The sequence below is a fragment of the Emys orbicularis genome, chromosome 2 (genome assembly GCF_028017835.1).
Source record: "Emys orbicularis isolate rEmyOrb1 chromosome 2, rEmyOrb1.hap1, whole genome shotgun sequence".
Lineage (NCBI taxonomy): Eukaryota > Metazoa > Chordata > Testudines > Emydidae > Emys > Emys orbicularis.
Window position 1 is genome coordinate 212,550,915 of NC_088684.1, and position 14,319 is coordinate 212,565,233.

Consider the following 14,319-nt stretch of genomic DNA (forward strand, 5'->3'; position numbering starts at 1 on the left):
CTTAATTCAGTGTCAGACTACTTTAAAACACAGTGTATGTGTATGTGTGTGTGTATATATATATATATATATATATATATATATATATATATATATATATATATATATAATTCAAAAGCCTTTTTTATAATACACAAAAGTTGTATTCAGTAGCAGTTTAATTTGGTTTCTGTTGAACTGAATTCAGAACTTAATTCATTCTCTTCTGGTCATCAATGTTTGGAAGAATGCTGCTCAATATCTGACTGCTTTCAAGGCTAATTAAAGTGCTGAAGTCCCTTCAGGTGTATTTATTGGTAATGTTATGAAGATCTTTTATATTACTAACATTACTCTAATCATTAGAGTCTAATGGGTCTGCCCTGATGTCCTTTATTGTTTCCAGTCTTATGAACTAAGAAGCTAGGAGAAAAATTGTAACTGAGTTATAAACACCTGCAAAATTGGGTTTATAATGGAAACATTGACAAAAACCCCTAATTATCTCGGCATTGGCAGGTGCTGCTGCAGTGATTACAGTGATTTTATATAAATAAACTCTTTAATCTAGCATTTGGGCTCTAATGAGAACAAATTTTATGTATATTTTCTGCCATATGAACTCCCAAATGTTACTTGAAAGTATATTACTACATAATTATTACCATCTAGTTAGTTACTTAGTATTCATAGAGCCAAATTTCTGAACTCCATTTATACCTGTGAAACCTCACAGGAGTCAGTGGGGTTGCACTGGTGTAACTGAGGGCATAATTTAACGCACAGTGTGATTTCCACCATGGAATCAGAAAACTTGAGAAGGTGCCCTGTAAGGTGAGAGGAAAGGGCCATAACAGGATCAGCAAAGCTGAAAAAGCCAAGACATTCTTCTGTGCAGATCCATCCAGACACAAAGGGCTAGTGCACTTAAGGTGCCCTAAAAGGATGACATAAAATGTACATAAAAAGATTTAACTCGAGTGTTTAGGGATTCGCCAGGACAGACAAGTGGATTTTCAGGCACAAATACTTGCAAGTACAGTAGAACCTCAGAGTTACGAACACCTTGGGAATGGAGGTTTTTCATAACTCTGAACAAAATGGTTGTTCTTTCAAAAGTTTACAACTGAACATTGACTTAATACATCTTTGAAACTTTGCTGTGCAGAAGAAAAATGCTGATTTTAATCGTCTTAAATTAAACAAGCACAGAAACAGTTTCCTTACTTGTCAAATCTTTTTTTAAACTTTCCCTTTATTTTTTTGGTAGTTTATGTTTAACACAGTTCTGTGCTGTACAGTGGGTTTTTTTCTCTGCTGCCTGATTGTGTACATCCGGTTCCAAATGAGGTGTGTGGTTGACTGGTCAGTTCATAACTCTGGTGTTCGTAACTCTGAAGTTCTACTGTACCATTTTGCACCTGCAGTTTAGGTCACTTTGATGTTTTGGGGGGGCATATTCAGGGAGTTGAATGTCTAAATGACCTTTGCGCCTGCAAAAATACAGGTCCAGTTAAGGCTGAGCTGAAAATGAGGCCCTCACTATCAGCGTACATCAACAGGGATGAAATTCAGACCGACTATATATTTCCTCCCTCACTTTCACATGTGGCTGAGACAACTTGTGAGTATGTTAAAGTCTTCAGTAGCACCTGAGCTCACAAGTCACTTAAGTGCCTAAATCACTTAAGCATGTTTGAAATTTTACTCCTAATCACTATGGAGGTCACTGACTATTTTCAGTGTTCTACAATTTCTGTGTGCTTTCTCCCAGTTTAAACTATGTTATAAACAGCCTCTAAAAACATGAACATCATTTCCGTTTCCAGTGTGTTAACATTTAGAGTTCTAGAGAAAGGGGTTTGCTGCACTGACCTTTAATCAAAATGAGTGCCCCTAACTTGTGTCATGTTATTAGAAGACTATGAATGTTAAATGATAAATCGCTTTGTTTATCTTCTGCGTGTTGTGTAATGGATTTTTTGACTGCTTGTAGAAATGTTTGAGTGAAGTCTTTCAAATGTTCGCCCTATGATCATAAGTAAAAATATGTTAGGAGATGTCATCCCTAGGGAATTTTTGTTCATATCACAATCACACAGCACAACTTGCAGTTGTTCCTTCTCAGGAGAGAGCCTGGAATGGAGTAGGTGGGTATTGCAGGCCAGGGTTGGGGAGTATTGACAGTGCTGTGAGGAAGCAGCCACAGGACCTGTTCACAGTATGCCCAGATTTATCCATTGCTCTGAGTCTGTTATTCTATTAGTGCCTCATTCTCTCTCTCGCTTAAAAAAATCAATCTCTCATACTCTGTCAAGCTTTTCTTTATTGAACAGAAGTTGACTAATAATTTTTACATACTGTAGTAATACTGATTCCAAACCCACAATGTTGTTTCCATAACAAAAGGCTTTGAAATGTGATTCACCTTCCTAATGATTTTATGTAACATAAATAATGGCCTTGGATTTTAGAGCTGTTTACATATGCAGACATAGCTGACTTTGTAGCACAGAAATACAAATAAATAACTTCACCCAGTGCTGCTGCTTTTATGTGTGTATGACTAATAGTCTTTAAATATGAACTTTTTATTTCATGGAAAGAATTTGCACACCCTGCAATATAGATAAGAGGGGGAAAGTGCTTCAGTGTAAGATTTGGTGGTTGCTATGATGTAGCTTTTCATAATTCTAGGCACATAGAAAAGCCGTTTTTGCAGTATGTAGAAGAGTCATGGCTTTAAAATACAGACCAACATTAAAGGATTTTGAAATGAGCAGAAAGTGTCCATATTTCTTTTGTGAATAAGACCTTTATTTTGGTATCCATAGGGATGGCTATTCTCTTCTCCAAATCCTTTCTCCACAGTAGAAATCAGCAGGGACATGGTGACTTATCTGAATGTTAAGAGGCTGAAAAGCTTTAGAAGAGTCATTGCAATTTGTTATAGAATGCATGCAGAATAGAAGCACAGATTTGGAGTTGTTGTGGCTCACTATCACAAAAGGGAGATTATAAGGTTTCTTACAAATTTTCAACCCCCAGAACTGAGGAAGTTTCAAAACTATTCCCAATTTTTGCTCCTCAACCAGATGTGGTGGCGTAGGCAAGCAAGCCTCATTTTTAGTCATTCACTGGCTTGGTCAGGAAATTTTTGACTAAACGTTTTTCATTAGAAAATTTGGATTAATCTAAACCAAAAGTTTTTGCAGGAACATATCAGTTTTAACTAAACTGTAATTGGAAAAGGTTTCTCGGGTCCAGCATGGAATTTTGGGGGGGTCGGAGGGAGAAGGAGAGAGCTTCATCCCAGAATAGCTTGGTGGTCAGGGAACTCACCTGGATCTAGTCCCTGATCTGAAACAGGCGGATCAGGGATTTGAACCCCTGCCTGATTCAAACCAGGAACTTGAACCTGAATCTCCCACATCCTAGTCAAGAAACCTGACCTCCAGTCTACTGGCTATTCTGAGGTGGAGCACGCTCTCTCACTCTCTGAATTTTTTCATCAAAATTTTTTTGGAAAGATCTCAAGTTCATCCTGATGCAGCATTGGATATTTTTTTAAAACACAAAAATGTTCATGAGATGGGGAAACCATTTCCCACCAAGCTTTATCACATCTGCCCTTCTCACAATCTCTGAGTTCCTATACAGAAATTTAAAGCATTATGCTTACCATAAACCTGCAGCTGCAATTGTGGTAGCTCCCTGATACTCTCAGCACTAGAATTCATGGTGCTAACTTGCAAGAGCTTGATACTTTCATAAAAGTGGTAATGAGACCTGATGGCATGGTGGCTAGCAAGCACATGCCTCTAGTGCACAACGCTAAGCTACTTAGCATGGTACTAAAATGTATGCCAGAGCCATGGAGCTATCTCTGCTAGCGCTCCCAATGTTGCTAACACTGCTGCAGATACACTAGTGATAACGGTGTTAGGAATTTTCATAAACATTCCCTAGTGTGGGTACAACCTTGGAGAGGAAAAAGTGGAGCCACTGAAGTACAGTCTCATCCAGTCCAGTCAATAGCTGCAGGCAAGTCGCTGTTGTTGTGGTCAGTGGTATCGATGGCTGCTGACAGATGTAAAAGGAAAAAAAGTCAGCATGGATTGCTGACTTCTGCTCACAGCTAGATCATCATCTGTCTAATGATACTAATTCATTTTCCATGGTATACTTCAGCTGAAAGGTGCATTGAAAAGGGTCAAGGAAGTCAGGCCAGACGGTACAAAAGTAATTTTGTTGCAAGCTTTTCTACCACATAAAGCAAAGCTTAGGAACAGAGTGGTAGTTGGGAAGATTGTCAACTTGAAGGCATGGTTTCTTGAGTATTAATTTAATAACTGCTCATTTAAGGGAAGCAAGCATTTGAACGCTGTCCTAGGCTAGGAGCAATTTCAACTAATAATGGGCATCCTGCCCTCTCTCCTCTCCCATACACATGAACTTGATTTTACCCATCATGAAGATCATGTGTTCATGTCAGAGGTTGAAGGCCAAACCTTCCAACACTCCAGAACATTAGTGGACAAATCTGAATGAAACTCAGCAAGAGAAGATGTAGCATTTTTCCCTTTCTGACACAATTCTAATACCATGGATGCAAATAGTGCTATCAATCATGGTATTGATCCATAAAGTGGAAGAAACTCTCATAGTGGGAAGAAATGCTGAGAGCTGTTTTTGAGTAAAAGTTGACTGAATTCATGGATTTACCAGGTTTCCTGCTGCCAAGCACAGTTCTGCTAATCAGGACTTCACAGACATCCTACAATTGAACAAAATGCTTTTTGGCAGCCACAGCGTAGGGAATCAAAAGCCCTCTATTTCACAATCAAACAGATTTGGGCACAATGACCGCCACTTTGACATTGGCCCCATATATCTCATCTGTTGTAGATCATGTGCATACCAAGGTGACCTGTGAGGACGTCATATAGAAAACAGATTTTTGGCCAACTCTGTCAGGATATGTATCAGTCTTAGTATTATTTGTATACTAACAGAGTATCTGTATTACCCTAGCTCTCAGAGACCCCAGTCAAGCTTGGGGCATCATTGTGCTAGGCACTGTGCAAACACAGTAAGAGAAAGCTGCTGCCTTGAATCTAGTTGAAGCCGAGACACACAGAAAAAGGACACTTGTGTGCTATACATGCATTTTCTTGTTATTTGCAGCCCTGCAACTAATATAATTAATCTATAGCTGGGCTTTGGTGTGCAAGAATTCAGCGAACAAACTTTACCACTTTTATTTAGTTTCCACTCTGCATTAGTAGGTTATAGGTATACTCTACCAGATGTTTTTCAGTGATGACATGTAAGTGGACTAGAATATAAATGGACCTGTTTGGTGCTATTCCATTTAGCATTGTAGGCATCTCCCTGAACACTTGAGACCGATGGGAACATTTAGTGAAACTCCTGGGTCATGTATTGTATGGTGGGCTTGGTCATAGCATAGAATCTGTAGAGATAATTGACAAAAATGATATAACTGGCAGAACCATACAGTTAGTACCCTTAAAGGAAAACACAATTTCTTATCAAATGACGTGTGTTGGAGAAAAATTGTCGATTGTCGTTTGCCTCATATATGCAAAGGAAACCCAGACTTGCTGAAGAAAACCGGTCTTACGATTACATTCTTTTGAGATCACCACTTTCTCTTAGTGTGTTTTTATTTTGGTGCCTGAGAGGAATCCCACAGAAATTCCAAGTGATTAATACTATACAAGCTAACTAGAGTTGTGTCAGGAGTGAATTACCCCATCTGAATCAAGTAGCCAGTTATTCCATTGATTCCATTTTTGAAAATCATGGCTTAAGTCAGTTGGAGTTGCTGGGTGCCCAGCACTTCTGATAATGAGGCCACTTATCAGGGCCGGCTCCAGGGTTTTGGCCGCCCCAAGCAGCCAAACAAAAACAAACAAACAAACAAAAAATACTGCGATCGCGATCTGCGGCGGCAATTCGGCGGGAGGTCCTTCGCTCGGAGCAGAAGTGAGGGACGTCCGCCGAATTGCCGCCGAACAACTGGACGTGCCGCCCCTCTCCGAAGTGGCCACCCCAAGCACCTGCTTGGTAAACTGGTGCCTGGAGCCGGCCCTGCCACTTATTTAGGTACCTAAGATAGTCTTAGAAGGCTAACTTTTGGCTTCCAAGTTTCAAAATCTTGGTCTTAGGAAGCAACAGATTGCCTTAATTACATACAAAGTTCTAGAACGTAAACTCCTTGTCTCCTACTTTGTATGGGATTTGGCCCTCCCATTTTAGTAACTGAAAAACATTATTACAAGGGTGGGGGGGGAACTGTCACATTTGTAGCCATGCTATACTGTCACATCAGAATATACCAGTCACTTTGCTACATGTGATCTGACTTGATGTAAGTAGGTGTGGCATAAAATAAAATAAACTAATGTGACAGTACACAACCAAACAAATCAGATCAATTTGTGAAAAAAAAAACCACATGGGAGTTGATTCAGACCCACTGGTGCAAACACTGCTTTTCTTTCCTGGGGCTACTGCTGGTGGAGGTCAGCTTTAAGTTACAGCTGGGAATTCGTAGAGTTCTTTCCACATGATACCATTTTTGAGACTGTGCCGGTCAGCTGTGGGCTACCCAAAATCACTCTCTGAGCAGACTTTCTGCTGCTAGCCCTGCACCCTTGCTTATGGTTTATTATCGTAAAAGGGGCTGATATGGCTTGCATCATCATCTTGGTCTTTTGGGACCTGATCCAAAGCCCACTGAAGTCTCTGCGAGTCTTTCCATTCAGTGGGCTTTGGAACAATCTACTCAAAGGTGCGGGGGGGTTTCCATTCAGAGCACAGATGCTACATCCGGGTTCCATGTTGATTTTGGGGAAAAGATGTAGATGTTTACAATGTCTTTTGGCTTGTTGTCCTCACAGTTCTTGCTCTTACACATTCCAGTATGATGGCACTTTCACTATTTATTTGAATGTTTCCCAATAAAGTTTTCCACCCATTCTTATTTGCTTGCAATGAGTTAAGATTCTTTGTTCAGACCTTGTCCAATGAGCTCTTTTCTGTAAATGTTTGTATATGTTTATGAAAAATAAATCTTAAAAAAATCTTAATCAAAGAGAAAAAGAGAGCTCTCCAGGCCCTGTAAAGTCTTAACTAACTATTCTTTCCATAGTGAGTTATTTATAAATCCATGTAAATATTAAACACTTTTAAAACCATAGCCTCATATGTTATTCTATAATACTGTAGATGGCCTTTCAAAATGTATTCAGTACATTTGTTAAAATATATAATCTGCTATTTTGATATGGTAACCAAGCAACTTACTACTGTAATCAGAATGACTTTTAGCTACATTTCCAGTACTTATTTTGCCATAAAACCAGACTTGTTCAAGCTAAAACCAAGAAACAGTGTTCAAAAATATTATGCTATAAGGCTTTTGATTTAAAAGAGCCCAGTAGATAAAATTTTTAGGAAAGACCAGGGAGAGTTTTTGTTTTTATTTGATGTAGACTCATTTTAAGCATTCTGAAATGTTGCTCATTTATTCTCTTTAGACTCCTAAGGACCCAGTCCCTGGAATGGTATTACAATAATGTGAAAAGTCGCTTCAAGCGTTTTGGTAGTGCCAAAGTCCTGAAGAATTTATACAGAAAACATAGACTGGAGAGTGGTGCTTGTTCTGAAATAATAGGTACAGTACAGTTTTAATTTCTTATAGGCTCATCCACATTAACTCACATGATGGACCCAATCAGAGTTCTGAGAGTATTTTGGGGGGGGGAGGGGAGAAAATTACAATTTTTCAGAAGAATTACAGTGGGGGAATATAAGAAGTTAAATATCTAGGGAGTTGGGCTAGGTTTGAGCTATTTAACTAATCAAAATTTAGATAATCTATAAGGCAAAATTCTGCTCTCAGATCTACAAAGCAAATTTCAGCTGTTTCTGCTCTCCATGAACATGCTTAGGGCTCTGAGAGTTCTGTGTAGATAATGAATGAGCACAGAATTTTGGAGTTGGTTTTCCATTGCACTTAATGCAAAATTTGACTAAGGCCAGATCCTGCAGTCCATACCACAACTGGAGTTTTGCCTGTTTGCCATAGAATTTGGCCCCATGTGAATTGCAGCTGCGGCTTACATTTGAAGTTTCTCTAGTAAATGGGGAAGAAATGTGATCAATTTAATATCAATATCAGCCTTCTAGAATGAGATGTAATTCTTTCCTAACTATGGAGAGATGATGCATCCCCCCTATAAAACTAGTAATTGAAGGTATTCAGTGAGTTTGGGGACAGTGCTTTCTTGCTGTCATGCTGGCACATTTACTGTAATTGAATAGCAAATGATTCAGAAGCAGAACCAGTCTAATCTTTCTGAGATGATTTGCCTCCGCTGGGCCAAATTCATCCCTAGTGTAATTCGACTGAAATCTGTACAGAGTTTGTGTTTTCTACAGGGTTTATGTTTTCTATAAAGTCTGTCTTTCTTTCTTTCTTTCTTGAAGATAAGCTAAGCACTTGGAAAACAAAAATAATAGCAAGGCTGTGTGCACCTGGGTGAAGGCAACTCTAAGTGGCTCTTTTAATACTACTTAGAAGTACATGGCAAGCCTGTAGGTAGAACAGGAGAATGCCATCCTAAAAGATTCCATTTTGATAGGTTGCTTTTTTCTTCCTATCAATTTTTTAAAAAAAACTTCAAAAATGGAAATGAAAAAATAAAGGCGGGCATGCTACATTTAGTGGGTGTGATGCAAATGGAACAAAAGAATTAATTTAAATACATGCAGAAAATTAAAAAAGTCAGGAGACTGATCCTGCAAAACCTTACGCATCGAGGCATTCCTTATGCTCAAAAATAGTCTCATTGAATTATGCCTTTAAATGAGACTGCTCCCATGAGTAATAACATGCAGGATACATAAGTAAGGATGTGCAGGATATAGGAGACCTTTCTGTAGGTCTCAGCGTCTAAATGTCATTGTTAACTTTCTTTTTCTATTTTCAGTATGACTGTAAGATAACCCTCTTGTTTCATTTGAAGATAAATACAAGTTTAAATGTCTGGGTTTGTTTTATTTATACAGTAGTGGCCTTTAAAATCCAGGATCAGTTTCAAGTCCCAAATGTCATGTTAAAAGCAAGTTCACTGCACTAGCTTTCATTTTACAAGTTCTGCATTTAAGTAACTTCATCCCCTCGCTCTCTCTCTGAGAAATCTTTCATATAAAAGAAATAACATTTTGTATAACAGCTGAAATTCAAACAGGAATTTTCAGACTACTCCTCTATACATGTGGTGTAGTTAGAAACACCACTACTTTTTGAAAGAGTACTTTAATCTAATAATATATTGAATATTCATATACAATATGTGTTGTGTTGTCTTTTTGAGCAGAAGGAAGCTTTTTTGAAGGAAGCATAGAAAATGAAGGAAGCATTTGTGGCAGTGACTCTACATTCTACAGACAGACAGAAGGTAACTCTACTTAAAATTCATTTGCACTAAAACTGAGCTGTTACTGAGTTACTTGATAAATAGCCTACAGTGCTGGAGGGTCTCCAAGTCGCATTGGTCCCTGGTGATGAAAAGTTTACAGGATCACTAATCTTTTAGCTAAAACCTTTAGTGAGTTACCAGAGCTTCTGTGGTTCACAGGGCACATGCTAGACTTTATCTGTTTTGCATCATGGCTATTATGCATTCACTTCAATATGGTTTTCTTAATACTGTACACATCATGTTCAGAGTTTGTTCTCTCTCTCTCACACATGATTTTCCCCTAATGCTCATACACACTTGTTTTTCATATAGGTCTCAGTTTTGTTAAATTCTGTTACAAACATTCCTCTCATCATAACTACCCAACTAAAGTAAGCACATTGTTAGTCTCCCTAAATGGATTTTGTAGAAATATTGTGTTTTTCTATTTAAAATTGTAAGTTACGTATTATTTAAGTTTAGAAAGTTAGTGGCCTCTGTCAATACTGTATTTTTAGGGAAATATCTGGCAGTTCGGATTACGGGGGTGTGAATAGCAGTGCACACCAAAGTGCTGCACTATAACTCCCCTGTGTGAATGCTGCAGGCACAAACAAAAGGTTCCTACTTTGCATTAATGTAGCCCTGTTTGAAGAGGACTAAGTTACTGCAAACTAGGAACATTTTAGTTCACGCCTACAAAGTCCACATGGGGGATTTACAGTGCAGCACTTTGGTGAGCACTGCTGTCACACTCCCATAATCTGAACTGCAGGGCACATAGACATGCCAGAGAGGCAGAATATAGAAATGGGTACAGACCACCCAACATTTTTTCTGTCTATTGAGATGTTTATGCCAATGCTCATCATCATGGTTCTGAGAATTAAGGTGCATGTGCAATGACATAGGGAAAGGTAGGAGAGAGAGGTCATGGAGGTCAAATTTAGGCTGCTTGGTAAGAGATTTAAGTCCAGGACTTCCATGGTAGCCTTCTCTGAAATGTTTCCAATTCCGCGCGCAGGGCCAGTTAGACAGGCGGAACTGTAGAGTATCTTTGCGTGGATAAGAGGATGATGTTTGGAGGAGGGATTTAGGTTTATTAGGAACTGGGGAACCTTTTGGGAAAGGAGGAGCCTATACAGGAAGGATGGGCTCCAGCTACACCAAAATGGAACCAGATTACTGGCATGTAAAATTAAAAAGGTTATAAAGGAGTTTTTAAACTAAGGCTGGGGGGAAAGTTGACAGGTGCAGAGGAGCACACAGTTCAGACAGACGTCCCTTGGGGATACTCCATAGCCTAGTAAAGAGGAGAGACTAGAAGTTGATAAAGTACAGGCAGGAAATGAAGAGAAACAGTCAAACAAAAAAGATTCCTATTCAATTACATCACATGAAGTCAGACAACTAAATACTTAAAAATTTTATCAGTGCTTGTGTACAAATGCAAGAAGTCTAAATACTAAGATGGGTGAACGTGAGTGCCTGATATTAAATGAGGATATTTATAGAATAGGCATCACAGAAACTTGCTGGAACTATGAAAAGCAATGGGACACATACAAAATATATACAGTAGCAATGACTGACTGGGGGAGGGGAGGTGGCACTATATGTGAAAAAAGCATAGAGTCAAATATAGTAAAAGTCTTAAATGACTCAAACTGTAACATGGAATCTCCATGGATTGAAATTCCACACTTGAAAAATGAGAGCACAGCAGTAGGAATGTACTACTGGCCACCTGACCAGGGTGGTGATGGTGACTGTGAAATACTCAGGGAGATTAGACAGGTTACAAAAACAGAAAACTCATTAATAATGGGGGATTTCAACTGTCCCCATATTGACTGGGAACATGTCACCTCAGGATACGATACAGAGATAAAATGTCTAGACACCATTAATGACTGCTTCTTGGAGCAGCTAGTCCTGGAACCCACAAGGGGAGAGGCAGTTCTTGATTAGGCGTAAGTGGAGCACAGGATCTGGTCCAAGAGGTGAATATAGCTGAACTGTTTGGTAAAAGCTACCATAATGTGATTAAATTTAACATCCTTTTGGAGGAAAAATATCAATGAAACCCACCACAGTAGCATTTAACATCAGAAACGGGAATTACACAAAAATGAGGAAGCTAGTTAAACAGAAATTAAAAGGAACAGTCACGAGTGAAATGCCTGCAAGCATTCAAAAATTGAAAGTCAAATCCTACTGAGGAAAATAGAATAGAACATATACTATAGCAAGTCAAGTGTAAATGTATAATTAGGCAGGCCAAAAAAGAATTTGAAGAGCAACTAGCAAAAGACAGAAAAACTAACAGCAAAAAATTTTTAAAGTACGTCAGAAGCAGGTAGCCTCCCAGTCAGTGGGGCCATTGGACGACTGAGGTTCTAAAGGAGCACTCAGAGAAGGCAAGACCATTGCAGAGACGCTAAATGAATTCTTTGCATTGGTCTTCACTGCAGAGGATGTGAAGGAGATTGCCACACCTGAGCCATTCTTTGTAGGTGACAAATCTGAGGAACTGTCCCAGATTGAGGTGTCAATAGAGGAGGTTTTGAAACACATTGATAAATTCAATACTAAGAAGTCACTAGGACCAGATGGTATTCACTCAAGAGTTCTGAAGGAATTCAAATACGAAATTGCAAAATTACTGACTGTTGTATTTAACCTATTCCTTAAATCAGCCACTATACCAGATAACTGTAGGATATCTAATGTAATGCTGATTTTTTGTTAAAAAAAGGCTCCAGAGGCGATCCTGGCACCTACAGTCCGGTAAGCCTAACTTCAGTACCAGGGAAATTGGTTGAAACTATAATAAAGAACAGAATGATCAGATGCATAGATGAACACAATAGAGTCAACACACCTTTTGTAAAGGGAAATCATGCCCCACCAATCTGTTAGAATTCTTTGAGGTGGTCAACAAGCACGTGAATAAGGGTGATCTAGTTGATATTGCGTACCTGGACTTTCAGAACACTTTTGACAATGTCCCTCACCAAAGGCTCTTAAGCAAAGTGAACATTCATGTGATAAGAGGGAAGGTTCTCTCCTGGATCAATAACTGGTTAAAGTATAGAAAACAAAGAGTAGGAATAAATGGTCAGTTTTCACAGTGGAGAGAGGTAAATAACCGGACCCCCAAAGATCTATACTAGGACCAGTGCAGGTTATCATATTCATAAATAATCTGGAAAAAGGAGTAAACAGTGAGTTGGCAAAGTTTCCAGACAACATAAAATTACTCAAGATAGTTAAGTCCAAAGCAGACTGCAGAGTTACGAAGTGATCTCACAAAACTGGGCAACAACATGGCAGATGAAATGCTATGTTGATAAATGCAAAGTAATGCACATTGGAAAATATAATACCAACTATACATATAAAATGATGGGGTTTAAATTAGCTCTTACCACTCAAGAAAGAGATTTTGGAATCACTGTGGATAGCTCTCTGAAAACATCCATTCAATGTGCAACAGCACGCAAAAAAGCTAACAATGTTAGGAACCATTAGGAAACAAATAGATAATAATACATAAAATGTCATAATGCCACTATATAAATCCATCTTGAATACTGCGTGCTGTTTGGGTTACCTTATCTAAAAAATGTATATTAGAATTGGAAAAAGTACAGAGGAAGGCAACACAAATAATAAGGGGTATGGAACAGCTTCTCTATGAGGAGAGATTAAAAAGACTGGGACTGTTCAGTTTAGAAAAGAGAAGACTAAGAAGGGATATGCTAGAGGTCTGTGAAATCAAGTATAGTGTGGAGAAAGTGAATAAGAAAGTGTTATTTACCTCTCCTTATAACACAAGAACCAGGGGTCACCCAATGAAATTAATAGGCAGCAGGTTTAAAACAAACATAAGGAAGTACTTCTTCACAGAACATACAGTCAGCCTCTGGAACTCATTGCCAGGGAATTTGGGAAGGCTAAAAGTACAACTGGGTTCAAAAAAGAATTAAAGAAGTTGGTGGAGGATAGGTCCATTAATGGCCATTAGCCAACATGGTCAAAGATACAACTTCACGCTCTGAGTGTCCCTGAACTTCTGACTGCTAGAAGCTGGGAGTGGACAACGGGGGATGGCTCTTGATAATTGTCCTGTTCTGTTCATTCCCTCGGAACCATCTGGCACCAGCCACTGTCGGAAGACAGGATTCTGGGCTAGATGGACCATTGGTCTGACCCAGTATGGCCATTCTTATGTTCCTGTGCATCTTGATCAGCTTGGGATTGAGGTCTGGCTCTGCATCTCTGCAGTAGACTATACCAAAATCCTAGATCTAAGAATTACTGAAGCTGAAGAATCTTGGTCTGAATTTTGCAGCTGAGCATAAATGTGGGTATTTTGTTTGCTTTTTGACTAGGACATAGTATGATGGACACCCTAGCTGTGGCCTTACGTGTGGCAGAAGAAGCAGTAGAAGAAGCCATTTCCAAGGCAGAGACATATGGTGAAAGCCTGGTAAAAAAATTTTAATAACATTCAGCTGGCTTATATAGATCAGTTTTTTCTTTATTCAAGTAATAGTGGAAAGGTGAGTGAAAATCAAAGAAAATGTAATGCAGTGATGAATTAGCTGACTGCATTAGCTAAAAGAATTGTGTGCTGTTTCTCTGAAAGTTATTATCAAGATAGCACGCATGTTCCACTTCAGAAATACAGGATATTCCAATAAATTAGAGTTATTTACATTCAGTTCTTTCTGCATACAATGCGAAGTAGGATGTTACTCATTTTTATTTTTATATTGATCTTGTAAAAATACCACTCAAATGTGACTCTGTAGTATTTATAAATTGTATCTTTGTG

General features: G+C 38.7%; 1 protein-coding gene across 2 annotated transcripts in view; it reads left to right on the forward strand.

Moving 5' to 3' along the window:
* MYRIP (myosin VIIA and Rab interacting protein) overlaps positions 1-14,319 on the forward strand; it is a 353,060-nt gene that overhangs the window by 263,782 nt on the left and 74,959 nt on the right. For both annotated transcript variants that reach the window (XM_065399403.1, XM_065399404.1), the window contains exons 3-5: positions 7,548-7,684; positions 9,393-9,473; positions 13,874-13,971. In XM_065399403.1, coding sequence (XP_065255475.1) covers positions 7,548-7,684; positions 9,393-9,473; positions 13,874-13,971 — 316 coding nt within the window. The remainder of the gene's footprint in view (positions 1-7,547; positions 7,685-9,392; positions 9,474-13,873; positions 13,972-14,319) is intronic.